The 22,091-nt window shown below is 39.6% G+C and overlaps 1 protein-coding gene across 12 annotated transcripts in view; it reads left to right on the forward strand.

Moving 5' to 3' along the window:
• BCAS3 (BCAS3 microtubule associated cell migration factor) overlaps window positions 1-22,091 on the forward strand; it is a 300,833-nt gene that overhangs the window by 24,533 nt on the left and 254,209 nt on the right. For all 12 annotated transcript variants that reach the window (XR_005954169.1, XM_041425421.1, XM_041425419.1 and 9 more), the window contains 2 exons: window positions 8,995-9,102; window positions 11,649-11,725. Coding sequence is in view for 11 of the 12 variants with exons in the window: in XM_041425421.1 (XP_041281355.1) it covers window positions 8,995-9,102; window positions 11,649-11,725 (185 nt within the window). In the remaining variant the exon portion in view is untranslated. The remainder of the gene's footprint in view (window positions 1-8,994; window positions 9,103-11,648; window positions 11,726-22,091) is intronic.

Consider the following 22,091-nt stretch of genomic DNA (forward strand, 5'->3'; position numbering starts at 1 on the left):
TTAAATTATTAAATACTGTAAACGCTATAAAGTTAATTAGAAGAGGAACAAACTCTACAAAGATAAATGTGTTTTCAATATGTTTCTCAGGGAGGGTACAGTAGAAACCAGTGAATGAGAGGAAATTTATTTCTGGCAGCACTCTAGACATGGAACTGTGGTTGAACTTTTTACCCTAATTACGTCCCCACTAATGCCTGCAGCGGTCTGGAATCAAAGTGGCCCTTCAGGCCCTGGAAAGTCTCTGATGTGGCGAGCGTTTGTTGTGTGCTGAGGGTTACTTCAGAAAAAACGGAATATTGTGACAGGATTTTTCAAAATTTCTCAGTTACCACCCACCTCACTTGTTGCCTACAAAAATAGAGTAATTGTTTGCATCTGTGTGTTTTTGTCTGTCTTAGAAATAACTGTTATAAATCAATGTGACAGAGCCGGCGAGCAGTTGGGGATTATATTTTCTTTTCTTATATGTTTTAGGGTTATTCCTGTGTTCTGTAGTGTAGGAAGGATTTAAAGGACATTGCAAGGCAGAAATTTCAGGATGATTGAAGTTGTTCTCTTTTCTTGAGGACACTTCAAGCTGTCAGATCCCAGTGGCTTCACAGAGGATGCTCTTTAATCTGTTTTTTCCTAAACAAGTGCAGTCACTTCTTGCTTGTAGTTGGAGCAGCTGATTGAAACTGCTTCAACTTCCAGCCCTTGTTTCTGTGTTGTTACACAGCTGCTGCCACTCGAGTAATTCCCTACAATTGACAGTATTTGAACTTTGCATCTGTTACTAAATGCCATTTTCTCCCTTACCATGGGCTCTCTCGAGTCCTTCCTGTGCTTTTCTTTTCCTTTCTTCAAAAATGTTTAATATACAGACAAAATGTCATGGGAGTTTGCTGAGCTCAACCATTCGTATATGGATGAGCTCCTTTTAAACCTCCAGAGCAGAGGAAAAGACAATTAAAATATAATTTAAAAAAATCTAATATTATTATTATTTTTCTTTAGTTCGTTTTTTTTTTAACAGAATGAATGATCTTAGTAGCTTTAAATTTTAAATTTGCAAATTTGAATTTATAATTCAACAAATATTTCTTCAGTAATTCAAAGCAGAGATTTAGAAGGCTCCTGGCTTTTGCTGAAGCTGTAAGGCATGTGCTTAAAAAAAGATCTTCCTTAATGCCCTGCCTTCTTTTAATTCTGACTAGATAATATATTAGAATATTACCTGCGGAGACCCCTCACACATTTTTGGATGGTTGCTCACAGACTTATTTTTAAAATTAACAGTGATTCAAATTATTAATAGAACATTTTAATGATAATATTTTGCAGTGAGGCAATAATGAAATAATGCAACCTTTTAATCAATTTTGCCTGCACAATTTGAACAACTGCATCTCCCATTTCAGCATCAGGTGACTCTCTGGGGAGAATGCTGTGTTCCTGTGTGCCTTTCCTTAGCAGTTGTAATTCCTCCTGGGAATATCAACCACCTTTAACTAGGAAATTCTTCCAAATTTAATGAAGAGTGCTCCAGCAGAAGGGGTGGCTGCATCACTCTTCATTGAGAGAAAGGATATAAAATCAACTGAAGTTTATTTTTGATGTTAAGCAATTCATGGAGGGTTTCAACTTTAAGACCAGTGTAAGGAAAGGCAGAATATTCTTTTTGCTGCTTGTGGGGCTCCACAAGTAATTATTTTCAGGTGTTATTTCATCATTTCAACCCAGCTTTTGGTGAGTTCAGCTACGGTGAGAACTCTGCACATCTGTAGAACATGGTCTGTGATTCAAGTCATAAAACAGAGTAAGAAATACCTAAGAACATGTAATTAGTGGGCACTTGGGGGAATTCTGGCCTACCTGATGTGACCAGAGCCTCAGAGCAGCTTTGCTGTTCAGAGCACTTTTCAAGTGCTTTAAGCAGAAGATCCAAGCTCGTTCCTGCTCAGCTTCAGTCATACGCGCTCTAAAACCCTCTAATTATTTCTTGGAAACGGGATTGTTTTCAAGCTCCTCAAAAATTGTCATTTGAGCCATAAACTGGCATATAAACAATTAAGGTTTAGCAGAGTCCTGTGCAGCTGACAGACATCTTCTAATGATCTCCGTCACGTAACTGCCGGCAGAGGCTGCCTAATGCCGAGGTGATGAAGTGTTGCACAACCCCACGGCTTTCTTACGCCGTTAATGACACCGAGGGCAAAAGAATTTTAGTTCAGACAGGTCAGGGCAAGGTTTTGTGCTTAGTGGTGAAGCCCCAAAGTGGTTCTGAGGGCGCTGGGATGGCGGCGCGGGCGGGCCTGGAGCCGCCGGCTTAACGCGGCCTTTGTTGGTGCTGAGGGGAGAGGCCGAGGGGCCTGTGAGGCTCGTGAATCATGAGGGGAGAGCACAGAAAGGGGAAAAAAACTGAGCCTGAAATGGAAAGAAACGGGTTACAAGAACTAACAGGATGAAATATTTGGTCCTTCATAAAGGTTTTAGCGGTAGCAGGGAAAGATTTTTCAGGGCTGGTTGTTGGATGTGCAGTCACAGACGAGGTAGGGGATTCGGATGTTCACAGGTTGAAGAGGAACATGCCTCAGATATATACAATAATTGTATAAATACAATATTTATACAATAAATTTATACAATAAATTGTATAAATCGTCAGCTGCAATCTGTGTTAACTGTGCTGTCTTCTGATACACCATTAATCAGGAAATTCTGTCAGTACAAATGCTTCAGAATAAAGAAAAAAAGCTCTGATATTGCTTTGGAGTGTTAGAAATACTGGTACTTTTAAAAATCTCTGTCTAGCTGAGGCTGTAAATGGCTCCACAAAATGCTCAATTTGGGTTCTATGTGTGCTTGGTGAAATTTGGCTGGAGCTGAGGTATTTCAGCATCAGTTTGCCCTCAGAGCTGTGCTCCCAGAAATGTGATCTTTTCCTTTTAAGCTGTGACATGTGGCTGTCTCTTGATATGCAAAAATTGCTACATTTTTGATTTTGGTCCGTCCTGGATGATCTTGGAGATCAGTGTGGCTCTTACTGCAATACAAATGATGTGCTTTTATTTCAGTGGTGAGTTCTGCTTCATTTGACACTAGGAAGGGAAAGACAACACTTTAATTTTGTATTTTTTGGGAGAAACACATCAGATTGTGGCTTAATCAGCTGATCACAGAAATATTAGTTGTTGATAGAGATATGATAAATGCAGTTGTATTCTGTCAGAAATGAATCTTTGCTGATGTTAATGAAGATTTACAGAAATGTGTTCACTTTCGTGCGTGTTCTTAGAACGATCAAAGACAGCCAGTGCAGCTTCATAAATTGTGTATAAAAAGCTTGTTTAGCTACAAACAAGCACAATCTAGTCCAGAATATGCCAGGAAAGATGATCCTGCTCCTCAAGTGGAGCTCCAGCTGTACTTTCCCCTCAGTGACAGCCACGGTCAAGCAGACAAACAAATCTGGGAGATGCCGCTAATCTCCGTGTATTAACCAGTGGAAATGTGATGGGACAGCTCTGCTCTGGAACATGTGGCACGTCTCACTGGAGTGGAAAGTGTGTCACACCCGCGTGTCCCTGCAAAGGCCACGGCTGAGGAGGCAGCTTGTGCTGGGTTTTACACTCCAGCGACAGGAGTGCCACATGCCGGGGGATGCTGAGGTGGCTCTGGGCTCTCGCCAGCTCCGTGCGTCCTGAAATGTAAAATCAAACCCAGTAAAACCCCCTCAAACCTAGAAAGAATCTTCTGATGATGAGTGTGAGGGATGGCAGAGAGGGCACAACAGTCAAAGCACGTTATGTGCTGCTGGATGTGGGAAGAGCTGCCAGAATAAGGGATTTGGAGGTTGCTATTCTGATATTTTTAAGGATTCCCATTTTACTTTTCTCTCGTAGAATCTGTTGCAATAATCAATATTTGCACACACCCAGTCCTAAGTTTTCCCCCCTAACTGATTTCTGACGCCTCAGCTGCAGATGCGAATTGAAGGAGTTGTTGTTTTCATGGAACAGCAGTGGATTAATGGTTGTTGAAGTTGCTCAGAACTGGAAAAGTCACTGTGGAGTCTCAGGTTCTCTCACAGCCCATGGCCAGAGTTATTCAGGAGACAGAAACCACTCCTTCAACCAATCCCTCAGTCAGTCCTTCCTGGGTCATTCCAGGTGCAGTTAGACCCTGCCCTGTGAAGGAATGCCTCAGTGATGAGCTAACAGAAATAAAATTATTCCTTATGATGAAAAAAAAGTAGATTCCTGAGCCTGAAGCCTGACTCATTTTACCTGTTACAAAAGATTTCTGCGGACTTGGTGACTTCTTGTGTCATGGGCAAGTAATAAAAATATTTTCAGTGGAGATGGTGAAGTTCACAGCTAAGGTGAACTTTTTTTCCTGTGCTGATAGACTTGATCAAAGCATTTGAGGAAGATGCAACAGTGAAGTTTGTATCTCCTGGTGTTTAACACAACTATTTTAGTGCTGTATCAAATAACTCCCTCCCTTGTATTTAAAGGATTAGATTTAGTAACATGTGTCTAAGGTTGGTACAGGTTTTTCTTATTTAGAAATAAGTGTTTCCATGCTTTTTGTAATTTGTGGTGCACTTAAAATGTCTCTGCTGCTTTGTGATTCAGTGCTGCGCACACATTTTGGGGGAAGCGTCACTTTCTGAGAAATTTTGTGCTGCTTTTCTTGATTTTGAATGAATCTGTTAAGTACCATGAATCTGAAAATTACTTACAGAGTGGAGTTTTCAAGTTTTTATTGTGAAAAGATGGGATGCAGAGAGCCTAATGAAGGCTCTTTCTTAGAAAGAAATATTTTAATTTATTATTTTTTTAAAGTTTTCTTTCTGGTGTGCATCTCTCAGAAAGAAAGGGGAGAATTGCCCTGCTGAAGAGGGCTTAGAGGAGTTCAGTGCCAGGCCTGGAAAACAAACCTTACAGCTTAAGGCTCAAAAGTTTTTTCACTTTCTTGGTGCCTGGACTGCTCTGGGTGATTACTGACAAAAGGTAACTGAAGGCAGTGAGCCTTTTTGTGTCCTTGACAGAGACATAGAAGCCAAAAAGCAGAATATGTACCAATTCTGTCAGGCACTAAGAAGTCATTTCATAAAAATAAAAGGATCAAAATGTTGGAACCGCTCACCATAAAAATAGAGGACTCATTGTTGGTCAAAGTCTTTTAAGACAAGATTAGGTTGCTTGGTAAAAAATAATTTCTTTGAGCTTCTGGGACATTTTGTTCATGGCCTGGAAAGAGAAGATGATCCTTCCAGAATTGAAATCTGTTAATCTGAGCAAACCTTCTTCAGGGCCCTTGAGGAGAACAGAATTGCCTTTGTGGTCTCACCATGTTCCTAATATTGCTACAAAGATCATAATCAAATCTCATGCTTCAACTTTCCAGTGTAAAGGTTCAGGCAGGAATTTTTCCAATATTCAATTAATTAACTCTGTGCTCTGGTTTTGTTTTGCTTCTCTTCCCCTTCTGTGAAGCACCAGAGAGTTAGAACAGGAGAATTGTAACCACCCCTGCTGATTAAAGACTTGGGTCACTGTCAGCATCCTCCACATTCCCACAAGGAAATAGCCTTTTTTAACCAGCAATTTATTGGTAGATTTGATGCTTTATAGAGTAGTAATTAAAAAAAAACAACTCAACCTTGTGGAGTAATTTGCTGTGCAAATCTTTTGGGTATACCTTGAACAGCCAGTTCCTTGGAATTGCTGTCACTTTTCTCTCACCTGTTGTCTCTGCAAGTTTGGAAATTATATTCCAGTTCAGGCTCTTAGCAACCTAATATTTACAGCAAATTCTATTTCTTTTAATCCTGCAGGTTGTTAAAACTGGGCCTAGTAAGAGATTATGTTGAACTATTAGTTACTTTAAATAGGCTTTCGGTGTAAGTTTTAATAATTTTGTTTCCTCTTAAAGGCACCAAAAGTAATTAATAAAAATAAGTCTGTAAGTAATTAATAAAATTAAGCCTGTGCTTTAGGCTGGGCTTTAAAGAAACTTTGTGAAGGTGGTATGAAATGCAGTGATATTGGCCAAAGATTTTATTAAAGGCCACAATTGACTGGAAAATCGTCACGTAAAGAACGTTTTGTACAGGGCAGCTTTCCCAGCAAAAGTTTTATTTCAGTTTTACACCTCCAAGCTCTTTTTCCGTCACGTAAAGAACGTTTCGTACAGGGCAAAAGTTTTCCCAGCAAAAGTTTTATTTCAGTTTTACACCTCCAAGCTCTTTTTTTTCCTTTCTAGACTCATGAGGCCAGCCTGCCACTGAGGTCCATCTCTCTTTGAGTGGGATGTTCATCGTGTGGCAGAGAGGAGGAAAATCAACCCTTGATAAAGCAAAGCCTTCAAGGCACAGTAAAACTTTCCTCATGTTGATTCCATCACTCTTCTCCTTTTAAGTTTTTTTTTTTCCATTAAAAGAGCATGAATGTTTTGAGTGGTATGTTTGTCTCTGTGCAAACATTTTGCACAGAGCTTTTTTGCCATGGTGGGACCCAGCAGTTCTGGGAAGAGGTGATGCTGTCATGGGGCACGAGCACAGATGTCACCAAGTGCCATCTGGATGAGGCATCTGCTATTTCCCCTCCATGCCTGCACTGCAGCACTCAAATAGAAGAAGATACAAAGGCCTGAGTGTATTTATACATTTATTATTGCCACATTTTAAAGTTGTTGGTGGATTTGTGTCCATTACCTTTAAAGAAGTTGCTCTCTCTGCAGCTGTTTGAACAATCAGGATGCAAACTGAATATTTGTTGATAACCTATGGGACTTACTCACAAGAATTTTATTTGTGACAGAATTTTAGAGTTTTTCTGGCATATCTACAAAAAATATTCCAGGCTAGGGGACAAGGAGCAACCTGGGATAGTGGAAAGTGTCCCTGTAAAGTGGATGAGCTTTCTTTAAGGTCCTTTCCACCCAACCCAATCTGGAATTCTGTGATTCCATGATACTCCTTGGTTATTGGCATTTGAACACAAGGTTTTACACAGTATGGTTGACAAAAGCATTGGTAGAATGGTCTTACCATGTTCGATCAAGAGATGATAATAACAATAATAATAATAATAATGCATTTGAGTGACAGAATTATTACCCATAAATTGGAAAAACTGTTCAAAACAGGCTGATGTGAAAATAGTAATCACTATTAAGTGTGTTTATATAATTTTAGCTGTATCTACTTTGGAGATTCCTGTTTTGAAATTCCCCTTCTATCAATATTATAATTTGCTAGAGGTAATAAATCACATAATTTAAAAAAGTTTGTACCTAGATCTTGCAGTGGCTTTCTGTGTTTTTGAGCAGGAGTGAACTCTAATGTGAAGGAACTGACTCGAGTTTCACTGGTTTAAAGGTGTTTTTGAAGGGCCTTTGAAGTGCTTGAAGTAATAAATTGCACCCTCTAGTTATTAGCCTAGAAAAATGTATATTTTGGGAAAAATTTCAGTGGGCAAAATGTCAAAAGTTATTTTTTCAGTTATCAACCAAGAGATAATAACAATAATAATAATGCATTTGAGTGACAGAATTATTACGCATAAATTGGAAAAACTGTTCAAAACAGGCTGATGTGAAAATAGTAATCACTATTAAGTGTGTTTATATAATTTTAGCTGTATCTACTTTGGAGATTCCTGTTTTGAAATTCCCCTTCTATCAATATTATAATTTGCTAGAGGTAATAAATCACATAATTTAAAAAAGTTTGTACCTAGATCTTGCAGTGGCTTTCTGTGTTTTTGAGCAGGAGTGAACTCTAATGTGAAGGAACTGACTCGAGTTTCACTGGTTTAAAGGTGTTTTTGAAGGGCCTTTGAAGTGCTTGAAGTAATAAATTGCACCCTCTAGTTATTAGCCTAGAAAAATGTATATTTTGGGAAAAATTTCAGTGGGCAAAATGTCAAAAGTTATTTTTTCAGTTATTTTTCTGACAGTTGTCTTGCTGTGCATTTACTGTATATTATACATTACTGTATATTTTGCATTACTGTATATTTTACATTAGTGTATAAACCATTTTATGATCTTGAGGCATTGGGGGTAAACAGTTGACATTTGTCCTCCAGCTTTCCAGAAAATTCTCGAGCAGCTTGAGCAGATCCAAGAGACAAGTGAGTGCTGGGGCAGGAATTGTGTGAAACTCTGTAAAATAAAACAGATACGGGCAGGGGGGGAACACCCTCTTTTACCAATGCTCAGGATGTGTTTGTACAGCTGGCAATTTGTGCTCCTTCATATTCCTTGACCTAGAAATAGCCAAGGTTTTAATGCGTTCTTGGAGGGGGAGAAAGGTGTTGTGGAACAGAGCTGCCACATCAAAGCCTCTCCTCAGCCCCTAAAAGGGTTTCCACCACTGCCTTCCTCGGCCCTATCGAACACTCAGTGCTTTTCCCACTCAGCCTTTTTTATTAAGAAATGGCCTTAAAGCTTTTATTTATATGAAAATGATAAAAGTGACACAAAGAGTTGAAAAGATCTGTACGGTTCAAACAAAAGTCCATCAGGGATGTAATGTAAATTCTGGGTGAGGTGTCTCCATCGGCCTCAGGCAGGCAGCTCAGCTCTCAGCTCTGCTCTGGGAGAGTCCTCCCTGTAGGAGAGAGTTACTCTGAGGAGTAGTTTTGTACTAGGATGTGGTTTAAAACTTCCAAAGTCTTCCTGGTGGTAAAAGAGACCAAGTGTTTGATAATCAGTGGCACAATACAGGTTGATGGCCATCATGAAGATCATTATTCAGTTTTCCTTCTAAATGTAGGAGGTTTATATTGACCCTTTGTTCTCCAGGGTTCTGCTGGGATTGCTGGAATTCTGGGTCCAGGACTTGATGTTCTTGGAGGTCTTTTCTAATCTTAATAATTCTGTGGTTCTGTGACTTTTCCTTCAGGGTGCTAAGCAACACAAGGAAGCAGAAAGAATTAAACCCCAGTTTTTAAAATGCCCTGATTTCCATTAAATTCTTTTTTTTATTCCTTTCAGCACTAGCCCACCCTACTGCTGTGTGGATCTGTATTCCCTGAGGACAGGAGAGATGGTCAAGTCCATCCAGTTCAAAACTCCTATTTATGACCTGCATTGCAATAAAAGGTAAGGGTGCTCTCTCTGCATTCCCTGTGTGTTTGGGAAATAAATTTTATTTATTTTTGGTAATAAATAAAATTTCTGGTGTATGACCTTCCTGATTTTCTGTTTCTCACTCTCCTGTAAGCACAGCTCTGATTCTCTGTTTCTCAAGGAGTATTTCAGTTGGAATGCATCAGTGTACATCCCCCATGGCTTTGGTTTAAGAAGCTCAAACAAAAAAAAATCATTTAAGCTTCTTTCAGTTGTGCTAAAGGGTGAGCAGGAATCGCTGAAATCCTCGATGATCCACCTACAGCTGGGGAAATGGGATCACAGAGAGTTTAAACAGCACAGAGCACTAAGGAGTTTATGTCTCTTCTTTGTGTTGGGCTGTCAGATTTTGCCTCCCTGCACATCCAAAACATTCCTGGTGTGCAGCCTGTGGTTTGCAGGGAATAATATTCCAGTGAGTCAAATAACAAAGCAGCATCTCTGGGTAGGGATAGAGAGAAAATAGTCTGGAGGCTGAGGATGACAGAGTTCCAGAGGAACAGCATCTGTTGTGTCCATGGAATCAAATTTTGCTGAGTTAATGTGAAATGCCCATCTCTCCCAGACACACAAAACTGGAGTTTTGTGGGTTGCTTTTTAGTTTGCCATGTCTTTTTAAGGCAGAAGAGAAATCCCAGGATCCGTGTGTGAGGATCCTGCTGATCCCTTGGCACTCCTGGTGGGAGAATTTGGAGTGGTGACTTTGGTCCAAGCCCTGCTGACGTTCTGCTCCCTTCACCCTCCCATTAGTGCCGTGAGTCACCGTGGCCTCAGGTGCCCTGGGGGAGTGGTGCAATCCAGCTCCTGGGGTAAAGGTAGAGCCCTGGATGAAGAAATTCCTGCATTTCTTTGGGAATCCATATTGCCATGCCAGAATGGATGGTCCTTCAGTAAATAATAACACAAATCATTGGGGAATTCAGAATTATTTGGTTTTTGTGCCTGGTTTTGATGCAGATGGGGAGTGTGCATCAAACTTGTGCAACTAAGTGTAAACTGCTACTAAAAAAAATAAATCAATAAATCCTCTGGAATCTTCCATCTGGGGGGTTCATTTCTGCAGAAAGACAGAGTGTCTTCAAGGAGGAGAAAACAAAAATCTCCAGGAGTGAGAAATATTCCCAAATATCCATAGGTTTTCAGTACATACACATTACACTTCCACCTTGCAGTCAAAGCCTTCCCTTTATTCATTGGTTTCCTTTACTTTAGGCAATGTAGAAAAAGTTAGAATTGATGTATTATCTTCTGTTTTTCTCTCCTGCAGTTTCAACAATTGGAAGATGTCATTTAACTAAAACTACTAATATGTCCAAAACTAATTTATGTTATTTATTTATCTGAAAACATCAGCAAGCATGAGGGGATGGTGAATATTTTGATTTTAGTGTAGTTCTTCCCAGGTATTGAGCTCTCATGGGATAAGAGGAAATATTCTTGTACCAAAACAGATGAAAATAGGGAAAAAGGGGTTAAAGGCTGATTTCACACTGCTGGGAGAGAATCATCACCCTTTCCCCAAGGACATGAGTTGAGGCTGAGGTGATTCATCCCTTTTAAAGGTGACTGTTCCAGGCTGTAACACACAGTCATAATGTTCACATGAAGCATTAGGTGTGTGTTTTAGTCAGTGAGAGATGTGATTAATTTTTTTTCCATGTTGTATCTTTACAATTAGAATAATTAAAACACTATTTAATAATGCTTTATATTGACAGCTAATTAAAAAATACTTTCTCATAGTCTGCCTAATGAGAGAATAACAGATTATTAATTATGTCATATTGCTAAATGTAGGTTTTATGTGTTGGTTTCCCAGGTACTTCTTTCATGTCAGGCTTTTAAAAACTTGATTTTGGGAAGTAATCAGTGTGGGAGAGTGTTCCCTGGTTCTAAAACTTGCAAGATGCTGCTCTGCTTCCACATTTGCATCTCTGGGCTCTGTTTTTTGAGGCAGCACCATGTTTCCTGTTACCCTGTGGTTTTGGCCTTTACAATAAAAGTGTAATGTACAAGCAAACAGATAAACATCCATCTTTAATATGCTAATTGACCCAAATTCTGCTTCTCTCAGCTCTGTTTGTGTTCATCTCAGCTGATGTTCTTGGTATTACACTCCCCCTTGCTTTTAGTAAATAAAATGTTTTAGTAAATGTGCACTGAGGCGGGCAGTGGGATTATTCCACATTTAGCTCGTGTTCTGCCGATTGTTGTTTGAGTCAGTGACAGTAATTCAGGGTCTTTGCAGCTCCATTCTTGCTTTTTAATGGAGCTTGGAGTGCAAGAGCTGTATCACAAAAGTGCTGTGCTGCTGTGGATCAGCCCCCTGCGCTTCCTGCAGAGGAGTTCGTGTGGTTGGGAGGAGAGAGAGCCCTCAATAACTGCCAGGGATTGGTAACCTGGCACTTCATCACTGCAGAGTTTATATTGATGCTTTTGAAATAATTACATTTAGATATTGAATCTTGAAACCAATGCATTTAATGTCTAAAGTGGACCTTCCATTTCTGTGTTTTCAGGATCCTCGTTGTGGTCCTGCAGGAGAAAATCGCCGCCTTCGACAGCTGCACTTTCACCAAAAAATTCTTCGTCACCAGTACGTACAATTTTGGGCTCAGAGGTGGACAGAACAGATCTTTTTGTTTGTTTCTCTATTTTTAAATTCTCAAAGCAGGTCTCAGTGAATAATTTGGAGCTTCAGGAATACTTGCTTCAAAAAAAAAATCCCAAATCCAAATCTTTTTCTGTGAATATTGAACTCTTTTCCGTATTTATTATTGCTGTAACTAATTGTGAAGGGCATCCACACTGCCATCCATCAGTAGCTGAACAATTCTTGTGTTCATTTTGCACAAATATGTGTAAAAACCTCAGGTGGGAGTTCCAGGTTATCACATCAGCAGCAATTCAACCCATATCAACAGTGGTCTACCCACTGTTCATTTTTGGTTGTTCCTTAGGCACATTGGGGTTTTTTATGTGACTTTACAGTTCATAATTTACTTTGGAAAGGTCAGAATTTTATTGTTAAAACGAATCTTCATTTTTCTGGATGTATTTTCAGTCACAATTAGAAAAGTTTAAATTTTTTTTAATATTATCTCTGTATTTATAGAAGAATCTCCTTAGGAGAAGCTGTTTTTGTCATAGTTTGAGGGAAAGCAGCTTCATGCAGTAATATTAAAGTTGCCAATAGGTGTCAGTTTCTTCCTATCCATGGATGTGAGATACTGGGACTCTGCTGGGATTCAGTGACAAGATCCAAAGGGGAAAGGATTTATTTGTGTCCTATTCATCACTCCCTTTTATTTCATCAAAAAGAATGAGTACAAACCTTGCTTTATTTTAGACCAAAAGTATAGAAAACCCCTCAGTTAAATGTGTATTCTGAGAATTTTTGGGCTTATTTTGTTGGGTTTTTTTTTAAGATACTGCAATTTATTTTTAAAAATTAATGCCCTGAAGTTAATTTTGAGGAGCAGGGATACTCTATTCCTAAACATAAATTTGATTTGCTGTGTGTTTTGTGGAACAGCTTTGGAATTTAAAGAGGATAAAATAAAACTTTTGGAGATAATGATGAAATTATTTTTTTTAAAGTCCAAAAATTCCTGAAATATCACTAATGCCAAGTATTTCTCCAGCTGTGCTGCTTTTTAATATTAGAAACTCAAGATTTTCTGAAACTTTCCTCTGGTTTAATTAAGGACAGCCTCATTTTTGGGGCATTTTGGATGCTGCCAGAGCTGGAGCCAGCACAGCCCTTCCCTCTGGCAGTGCCATGCTGTGAGTGGGCAGAGCTGTGTTTTTTCCCTGGATTTATGGGTTTTGGGACCTGTGCTGAGGATCCCAAGCTCAGCCATCCCCTGGATCCTGCTCCCAGGCAGGTGCTGTGCCCTGGCACGTCTGCTGCAGCAGAGCTTTTGTCTGAGTTTCCCCATTTCATGTGCTGAAATCTCCTCGACCTGAGAGCGTATCTTGAAAGGCTTAAATTCCTCTGATGTGTTTGGAATGGGATGTAAATGAGCTCCCTCGTTAGCTGCAGGGATTTCTGGGAGGCAGCCAACTGGCCACTGCCTTCCTTGGCTGTGCCTTTGAAAAAAATTATTAAAGGACAGTGCCAGTATCAATTAAAAAATAGAAATCCTTGAAAAGGAAGCTCAGGAAAAGGTCTTGGAGGCTTTTTTGTTTGCATTGTTGGGGCAGCCTGTGTCCTGTCCAGACTGGTGCTGGTGCACCTCAGCTCTGAGGACGTCACTGAGATATTTGACAGCATGAAAAAAATTCTCTGACTGGTTTTGGTCAAAAGGGAGGGCACAAAGGGCAGAAATATTACTGAGGATCACTGGCTCTTTGTTGGGTTTTGTGTTACTTTTAGGGAAAAGAAAATCTTTATTTTCAAGATTTGGTGATGGTGTGGAAATCACCTCTTCCATCCCTAAGTGGTGTGGGAGCCTTAGAACCTCACTGAGACAGAACAAATATGAAGCAGAAGCTCTGGTCTGCTTTGTTGATTATTTATACATAGAAATGAAATGCAGAATGTCCAATTAAAAGCAGTGTCAGGAATTCTGAAGATACTCAGAAATGCTAATGCAGCTGCCGTGCACATGAGGAGTATTTGTCTTTCTGTTTTTGTTTTTGTGGTTGGATGTGTAGCTTAATATATTGTTACAATAAATATACCATAAAATATTCAGGATGTAGATGGACAAGTTCGTGCTGCTGTTGGAATGTTTTAACTCCTGCATTTCCTGATTTTTCCTGAGCAAGTTTGACAGAGCACCAACCTTTGTTTTCCCCTGCTTGGGATCACATGGAAATATGCTGATTTGACTTGGATGGCAGGGAGCCAGAATGTTTTATTTGTGCCTTTTGTTACACTGAGGTAACAAAACCTCAGTGTACAGGTGCTCCAGACTGGGAGAGGGAATTTAAGACAGGTGCTTAAATGTGGAGCAAAAACATGCTGTAACTATTGTAGAAAAATTACCAGGATATCCCCTAATCTACCCTGTGGGGTGTTCTGATTTTTAAATGTCTGCTAGGAGAAGGCAGAACATCAGTCTCATGGCAGTCACTTCCATCCATCACTGCTCTCCTCGTGCTTGGAGCCAGCTCCTTTTCCCTAAAGGAAATACACCAAGGGGAGGAGAAAGCCCAGCAGGAATTTCATATCCTGCACTGGTTTAGGTGCTCATGTGGCCAAATTAAAGAAAAATTCATTTGATGCTTATGTTAAGAATGTGTTTCCTTTACTAGTTGTGAGTGTCAAGGTGTGGATTTTAAATAGCTTCTGAAATAGCTGAGTTTAATTGTGCTTCACTTCAGATTTCCTTCAGAGCCTTTTCTGCATGTGACTGAAGGATCAGAAACCAAAGTGATGCTCAGGCTTTTTTTGCCCCTACTTTGCTCTAAAGAAAAGCTGCAGAAAAGCTGAATTCCATTGATTTCTATTCCATCAGTGCTCCTCACCCCAAAACTGCTTACTTAGTGCTGATTATGAATATGGCCTGATGGATCCTTTCCTTCTCCATAAAGAATATCCTGCCCACCCCCTGGGCCCTGAGTAAAGATCCTCCCAGATAACATCATGCATGTGGCATCATCCCTGTGTCCAGCTTCCCTGGCCCTTCACTCCTCATATTGATATATTCTCCATCCAGCATTCCCCAGGGATGGAGACACTTATTGCAGCCATTAGCTGGCACCACGTTGCTATTGATGCTGTTCTGTAGAGCCCAGAGAGGTAATTTTGCAGATTTTAGTCAGAGTAGTTTATTGTATAGAAAGCCTGGAAAGGTTTTCCTCACCCCCAGCCAAAATCAGTCTGTGGATGTTGAATGCCCTGCACCTCTCCAAGTGAATAAAACCCCCAAAGCAAATGCTGTTGGGTGCTCTGATCTGCAGTTTGGATTTGGGATTGCTGCGTGCTCTCACATTCACACACAAGGAATAATTTGGTGGTTTCACTTTGTCACAAGGCTGGTCTGGAAATTTTCAAGGCTTTTTTGGACATTTCTGTTGGAATTCCTTTCCCTGTCGGGCTCGCAGGAAGCAGCTCGAGCTCCTGACTTTGAAGTAAAAACACTATGTGTCCTGTGAAGGGGTTTAATGCCTGAAGAGTCACATTCTTCAAGAAGTTGTGTGTGTTTCCCTCCTCAGCTGTGGCCATTTCTCCTGGTTATCCCACACGGGATAATAATTGACAGGATTCCTTTGTCTGTGGGGGATCAGCTCCGATCGAAAGTCCTCAGGGCAGGTGGGAAGGGAGCTCCTGAGTCACAGGATTTTCTTGATCAGTGAAGAAGAGCCAAGTATGTCCCTGTGGATTGCTATAGGCACTTTTAATTTTTATACACCCACATTTATATGACCACCTACCCCTTCGTGGTGTTTTTCCCTGAGAAATGTTGGTTTAATTTTGCTTTTTCTTTTTAACAGCGTTATATATAAGAGTGTTTTTTTCTGGCTGTGGGGATCAGTGTCTCACCAGTCCAGGATAATGCTGAAACACTTTTTGGAGAGATCTTTAGGGCACCGTGGTGGATTTATGAGAACAAACATTGGTGCTTGCAGGAGGTTTTGCTCCACTGCAGGAAAATGTAAATACAACAGAAAAGCTGCATAAAGCCACAACAGAGGCCTCAGTCCCCAAGATGTCTGTCTGTCATATCTCCAGGCTCTGACAGTTTTACAAATTAGATGTAAAACAGGAAGTGCTCTTTGTTTCTATAGAAGTTATTTTTATCTAAAGCACCCAAATCCTTAATGTTAAAGGGCAGACAAAGCCATCTGACATTGTCCTGCCCAGAAACAACAACCTCAGTGGCAGCTTTTATTATTTGTCACTGTCCAAGTCTGAACAAAAAAAGAAAGTAAACCTGAGATTAAACATTGCACTGAAATCAATCAAATTAGTGCTAAATTAAACAGCGAGGCCTAATGAACATGAAAGGCCACTGATATTTTTTAGTGAAAGCTCTGGGATTGTGCTTGGACCTGTGGAGTAACAGTAAAATCATAAAGTGATGGAATTTGTGAGCTGGGAGGGACCCACTGGGACCATCCAAGTGTAGATGCTTCAAACTGCCATGGTAGAGTGAACAGGGAAGGAGATCTCTGTAGTAATAATAATAATTTAATAATAATAAAAAATAAGTAAGAAAAAAAGGCCCTGGGTGGCAAACCTGATTTCTCAGTGGGTCCATCCTGCTCCTTTGCTCTTTTACTCCATTTTATGGGTGATACTTAAACAGAAGGAAGTGCAAGAACAATGGAAGAGTTTTGGAAAGTATGTGACAGTGTGAGAGTAATAACATTTACACAGGGCCTTTCATCTAGAAGGAACGCAGAGGAATTTATAAACAATATTGCTTTATACAGTTTATAAACAACAAAAAAATTGGTTTGCTAAAAAAACCAAAAAAAACCAAAACAACCAACCAAAAAAAATATTAGATAAAACAACTTATATGATTTGTTTTCTTTGTAATAAACAAAGCTTTTGCTACAACAGTATCAGTCTACCCATTATTTATTGCATATTCCCTCTCTGTGCTCTCTGTCATGGATCTGCTTTCTGGCTGCTCTGCAGTGCAGGAATTAAGGATGGAGTTTTGTAATTCCATTCCTATGGAGAGCTCTGTGTTTTGTAAGACCCAGAAAAGAATTACAGATTGATTTTTAGAGAAGTAGCATCACTTTAGTGGGTTCTTGGAGCTATTTATTTAAAAATACACAATGGCCCTGCTTCACTGATTTTTGAAGTGATAATCCAGCAAGTCCTTTGAATGATTAAAGGCAAAGAATTTCTGTTGAAATGAGTTACTTCTTTTGGAATTTGTTTAGAAAACTGTGTTTAAAATCACTGGACACTTCAGCTGACATATGTCATCTTTAATGAACCTTGCCAGGCACTGAACAGAAAAATCCTTATTTCTCCAGAAATCAGGAAGGTTTCCTTAGGATGGAGGTGAGCCTGGGAATCTCTGCCTTCATGGCATTCCCTGTGAGCCAAAATATGCCATTTCTGCCTTATTTTGGGATCAGAGACAAAATCCTGAAAGGATTTTTTATTAATAACTGCCCATCCTCTCAGCCTGAAATAAAACCTCTGGTATGGATTCCTCACAGGTACAAGGTGTGACATATTCATTAAAATTCCCCCCTAGGAAATAGTAAATCAAAATTAGTTATAAAAAAGGTTGAGCATGGACCACTGCAAAGGACACTGGAGAGAACTGGGGAAAAGAAACCAGTGAAAATGCTGGAAAAAGAAAGTTTTCCTATTAAATTGATAGGGAAAAAAGACTGAAACAAGACAGAAAAGAATTTAAAATGTTTTTCATTAAGAAGTAAGAACAAAGTCAAGATAGAGGGGATGAAAGTCTGGAAAATACCAAAACCAGATTTTTTTTTTCTGTACTATAAATTTTGTAGGGAATTAAGTTCTTATAAAGTGCTGTGAAATTAAAAATCAACCAGTAGTGTCTTAAGATGAACATGATGGGATGTGCTTGGGGGAAAGCAATGTTAGGTGATTCTGATTTGGCTTTTTCATTCCCTCAGCTTTATTAATTCATGTATTAATTTGCAGTGGTTTATCAGATGTCATTTTACAGTGTGTTTCAGTGAGATTTGAGAAAGAAATAAAACTGTGCTGTGAGTAGGGAGTTTTGAGTGCATCGTTCTGCAAACTGAAAATAAGCCCTGACTTAGCTCAGACAAGTTCTGACTGTTAACATCAGATTCTTCTAGAGAGAATATTGTATTCCTATATCTCCTTTAAATCTTTATTTTATGAAGAAGCTGTGGAGATGCTGAAGAGCTGCCCCAGTGGAAGTGGTTCAAGTTTTATTAGCGGCGTGTTCGGTGATTTATTGGCCCAAGCTCTGTTCTAGCTGACACAGCCTGTAATGACTCTGTTCCTCTGAGCAGAGTTTTCCCAGTGAGCTGTTTGTTTAAAGGACAAGGGAGAGGACAGGAATGTGTTGCTTTTCTCCTCTTGGCTGCTCTCTTTGTGTTCACATTGCCATCGCTGAAGATCCAGAATGAGCTTTTGCAAAACAATTCAAGGAAAGCACTGGAGCCTTGGGTTTCTTGGAGGAGCTCAAGACTGATGAAAACATCCAGAGTCAGAGGAGGGAATATTTGGGTGAATTTTCAAAGATGTGTAGAGGAGGTGATTTGGTTTATTATGGGCTTATGGATTTGAATCTCCAAAGGTAGAGATTTTTATCGTTACCATAAGGGTAGTAATGGAAATAAATAGAAAATTAGTGGAAAATAAATCAACCTTCTCTTTGCTCACTCACAAAGCAAACATTTGTGTAGCTCTTTGGAGAACTTCAGGTAATGTGGGATTCCTGTATTCTCAGTAAAAGGAAATATATAAAATCAGCACAGCAACAAGTAAGTTTAAAGCACTTTTGAATGCAAATAATCACAAGCTGTATCCTTATTGAAGTTATAATTTTATAATAACTTTATAAATAACTGCAGTTATTTTTTTAAAAAGGGAAGAAACTGAGAAATTGTAACACTGAAGAATTCACCTATGGGGCTGTAGATAACATTTACATCTTGGATGTGGGAAAACTGAGGCACAGGATGATGTGAGTCCCAGGGTGTCTTTAGCCAAGCCCCTGTTCAGAGGGATCCTGGAGCCCATTTCTTACTCCTCACTGTTCCTTAGGGCAGCACCAGTTGGAATTTTTGGGTGTAGGAACTTGATAAAATTAGCAGAAGAACTTGGACTTTGATTCTGATTTTCAATATGCAATTTTTCTTCCTTTTTTCCTAGCTTTGAAGTTACTCATTTCCTCTGCACAGAGGCAGAAGATAGCTGTGTGTACTCAAAAGTTATGAAGTAGTTCCAGTAGGTTTTCTCCTATATTTTTGAAGAATTCACCTATGGGGCTGTAGATAACATTTACATCTTGGATGTGGGAAGACTGAGGCACAGGATGTGAGTCCCAGGGTGTCCTTAGCCAAGCCCCTCTTCAGAGGGATCCTGGAGCCCATTTCTTACTCCTCACTGTTCCTTAGGGCAGCACCAGTTGGAATTTTTGGGTGTAGGAACTTGATAAAATTAGCAGAAGAACTTGGACTTTGATTCTGATTTTCAATACGCAATTTTTCTTCCTTTTTTCCTAGCTTTGAAGTTACTCATTTCCTCTGCACAGAGGCAGAAGATAGCTGTGTGTACTCAAAAGTTATGAAGTAGTTCCAGTAGGTTTTCTATATTTTTGTGAGTGATAGGCCCAGTTAAGCTGGTTCTAAAATCAGATATTTTTTAGTACTTGCTTGGTTTGCTGCACTTTTGGAAGGACTTTCCCTGAGTGATTCTTTCTTGGATGACCTCTCCATGCTGTCATTAAAACTTGGAAACTTTGGTCTTCTTGACAGTTAGTTCTGCATTCTCATTATGTTCATTCCTATTGTAAACACGCTGAAGTTGCTGCTGTTATTGCTTAGAATGGCTTTTTCCTCTGTTGTTTTGAAGTCTGGTAGAAATAGAAGTTAATCTTTAAGGGAGTGGGGCTGCTGAGGATTGGATGGCCCAGCTCGATGGGTCACGCCGTGTCTGTCTTTTCATTTGCCTCGTAGATGATGTTCTGCTGACTCCAGCTGTTTTTTTGGAAAGCAGAAAAACAATTTGCTTTTCCTTCCCATCAAGTATAACCCTTTGTTTATCCTTGTGCTGCTGCAAGTTTCCAAAATGCAAAGACTTGCAAAGAAAAGAAAGGGAGGAAATAGCTCCTTTTTTTTAACGCTGTTTTTCGTAGCGGAGGGTAGAGTTTAGGACCGAGCTGAATCGTTGACCTTTGTGGAGTTTATTCTTAGAATTGGTTGATTTGTGTGTGGAGTCTGATTGACTGAGCCCAGTTCATGGCACAAACCACGGGCACTGGGTTTGGGGAGGGCAGCCCCAGCTTTTCTGAGTAACTCTTCTGTTCAGTGATCAGTTTTGGATTTGAAGAATTCTTTTTGCAGTTCTTCAATGGCTTCAGTTCACTGAAGTAATTGAGAACAGCTCCCTTTTCCAAGCAGGACTTGGTTTTTTGCTATGAATTGCTGAGACTCCTTTAGTTTTCTCCTGCAGGGATGTTACGAATTTGGGAAACAGAAGTCACTGGTTCTGAAGTCACTGTAGAGATTTACATGACGAGGGTTATCATCTGGCAACTTTTAGTGCTGTATTTTAGACATAAAAGGGAAGGTAAAAGAAAGGTTTGGGGCACCTGAATTCCTTTCCTGACCCAGATAAGAGCTGCCGAGGCAGAAGTCGGCATTAAAACCTCACCGCTCCTGATCTATAATGTCATCGGAAGAACACGTTTGTATTTACAACCCAGGGCTGTATTTACAACCTTTTTTTTTGCTTGCTTTGTTCCTTAAGAGGCTCTGGCTGCCCACATTTTATGCACTCCTGGAATGCAATAACAATTGTGGCATCGTCTCTTCAGAATTCGTTTTCCTTCCTGAGATCGGGCCGGTGATAAGGCCTCACAAAACCCTCCTTGGGTTCTGCCTGAGATGGCTTTAACTGGGTGAATTCATTCTCTCCTTCCTTTTCTTCCTGACCTTTCAAGCAGCTCACTGTGATCTTTGGAATTTTGCAATACCCTCAGTGCTCTGCTCTGGAAAATGAAATCCAGGCTTGTTTATCTACGCAGGCCCAAACCCGCTTCCAAAGTGTTGTCAAATGTCCATGGAACCTTCCAGAAAGGTGCTAACACCTCCCACACTGCTCCTCACCACTTTGCAGGTGTGGGAAATAAAACCTCTGCCTTTCTGCAAGTTCTGCTGTGCTCAGGAAATGTTCTGGACTCTTCTGGAGCCTGCTGGAACAGAGCTGGACGTGTGTGGAGATCGGGTTCTTGTCCCTGCCGAGGCTGCAGAGCAGTGCCAGAGTCTCATATGAGAGATTCAGAAAATAGAAAACTTCACTGGCACTGCCTGGCTTTGGGGTTTATTTTTTTTATTAGGATTTTAAGCAATACACTGAATAAAAGTTGTGTTGTATGTGTTCTGAAATACAGTTTGCCTGCACTCCTTCAGCCCGGGTTACAGGAGCAGCTGCCCAGGGCTCCTTTAAATCAGACACACATGTCTGTAAGGTCTTCAATATTTTGTTTCTTGGCCAATCACTGAGAGGAATTAAATTGCTAAATTGACTGTATTAGCCTAAGAACTGATGAAAAGTGAGATTAACCATTTGCTTGATAGCCTCCTCCTTCCCCCTGTTCTTTCCTCCTTAGTTTTTAGTGTAAAAATGCTTATTTTAAAAAACAAATTATTTGTTTTATTTATAAAAATTTTATTTTACTTATATCATTTTATAAAAATAGATATTTAAAAAAACTTTATCTATGAAATGCCATTTAATATTATTTATTTTAAGCCTTTCCATGTTTTCATTCACAGCTATTTTGTCTGACAGGTATTTACATGTTTTAATCCTCAGGAATAATTCTCTTTTCTATGTTCATTTTTATCCATATGTATAAATCTATTTTTACTGATAATATAAAGGTAATGGAAAGCAGGTGAGCAGTGAAAACATTGCCACCAATTTTGAAGGAATTACAAATTTTCCCACTGTGTAAAGTTTGTGCAAAAGTATATAGAGAGACTGAGGGCTTGTATAGAGAATTGTTAAAATCAAAAGCATTTTGAAAGGCTGAGGGTTTGTATATAGAATTATTAAAAACGAAACCAAGAGCACAAAACATCTTTTCATACAGTAAAAATCTAGAGGAGGTTGAAGTGAGTGAACTGTTCACCAACAGAAAGGTGTCAATCAAATTAAATTAATTAAAATGTGAAGATACAAAACCAATCGAGTCAAACATCAGTACTCCCTCACCACAGAATGTCATTTTTAAAAATCAAAATGGCTTTAAAAATGCGAACATAAGAAGAAATGAATATTTACACATAATTAAACATTCAAA

The sequence above is a fragment of the Onychostruthus taczanowskii genome, unplaced genomic scaffold (assembly GCF_017590055.1).
Source record: "Onychostruthus taczanowskii isolate IOZ18803 unplaced genomic scaffold, ASM1759005v1 scaffold89, whole genome shotgun sequence".
Taxonomy (NCBI): domain Eukaryota; kingdom Metazoa; phylum Chordata; class Aves; order Passeriformes; family Passeridae; genus Onychostruthus; species Onychostruthus taczanowskii.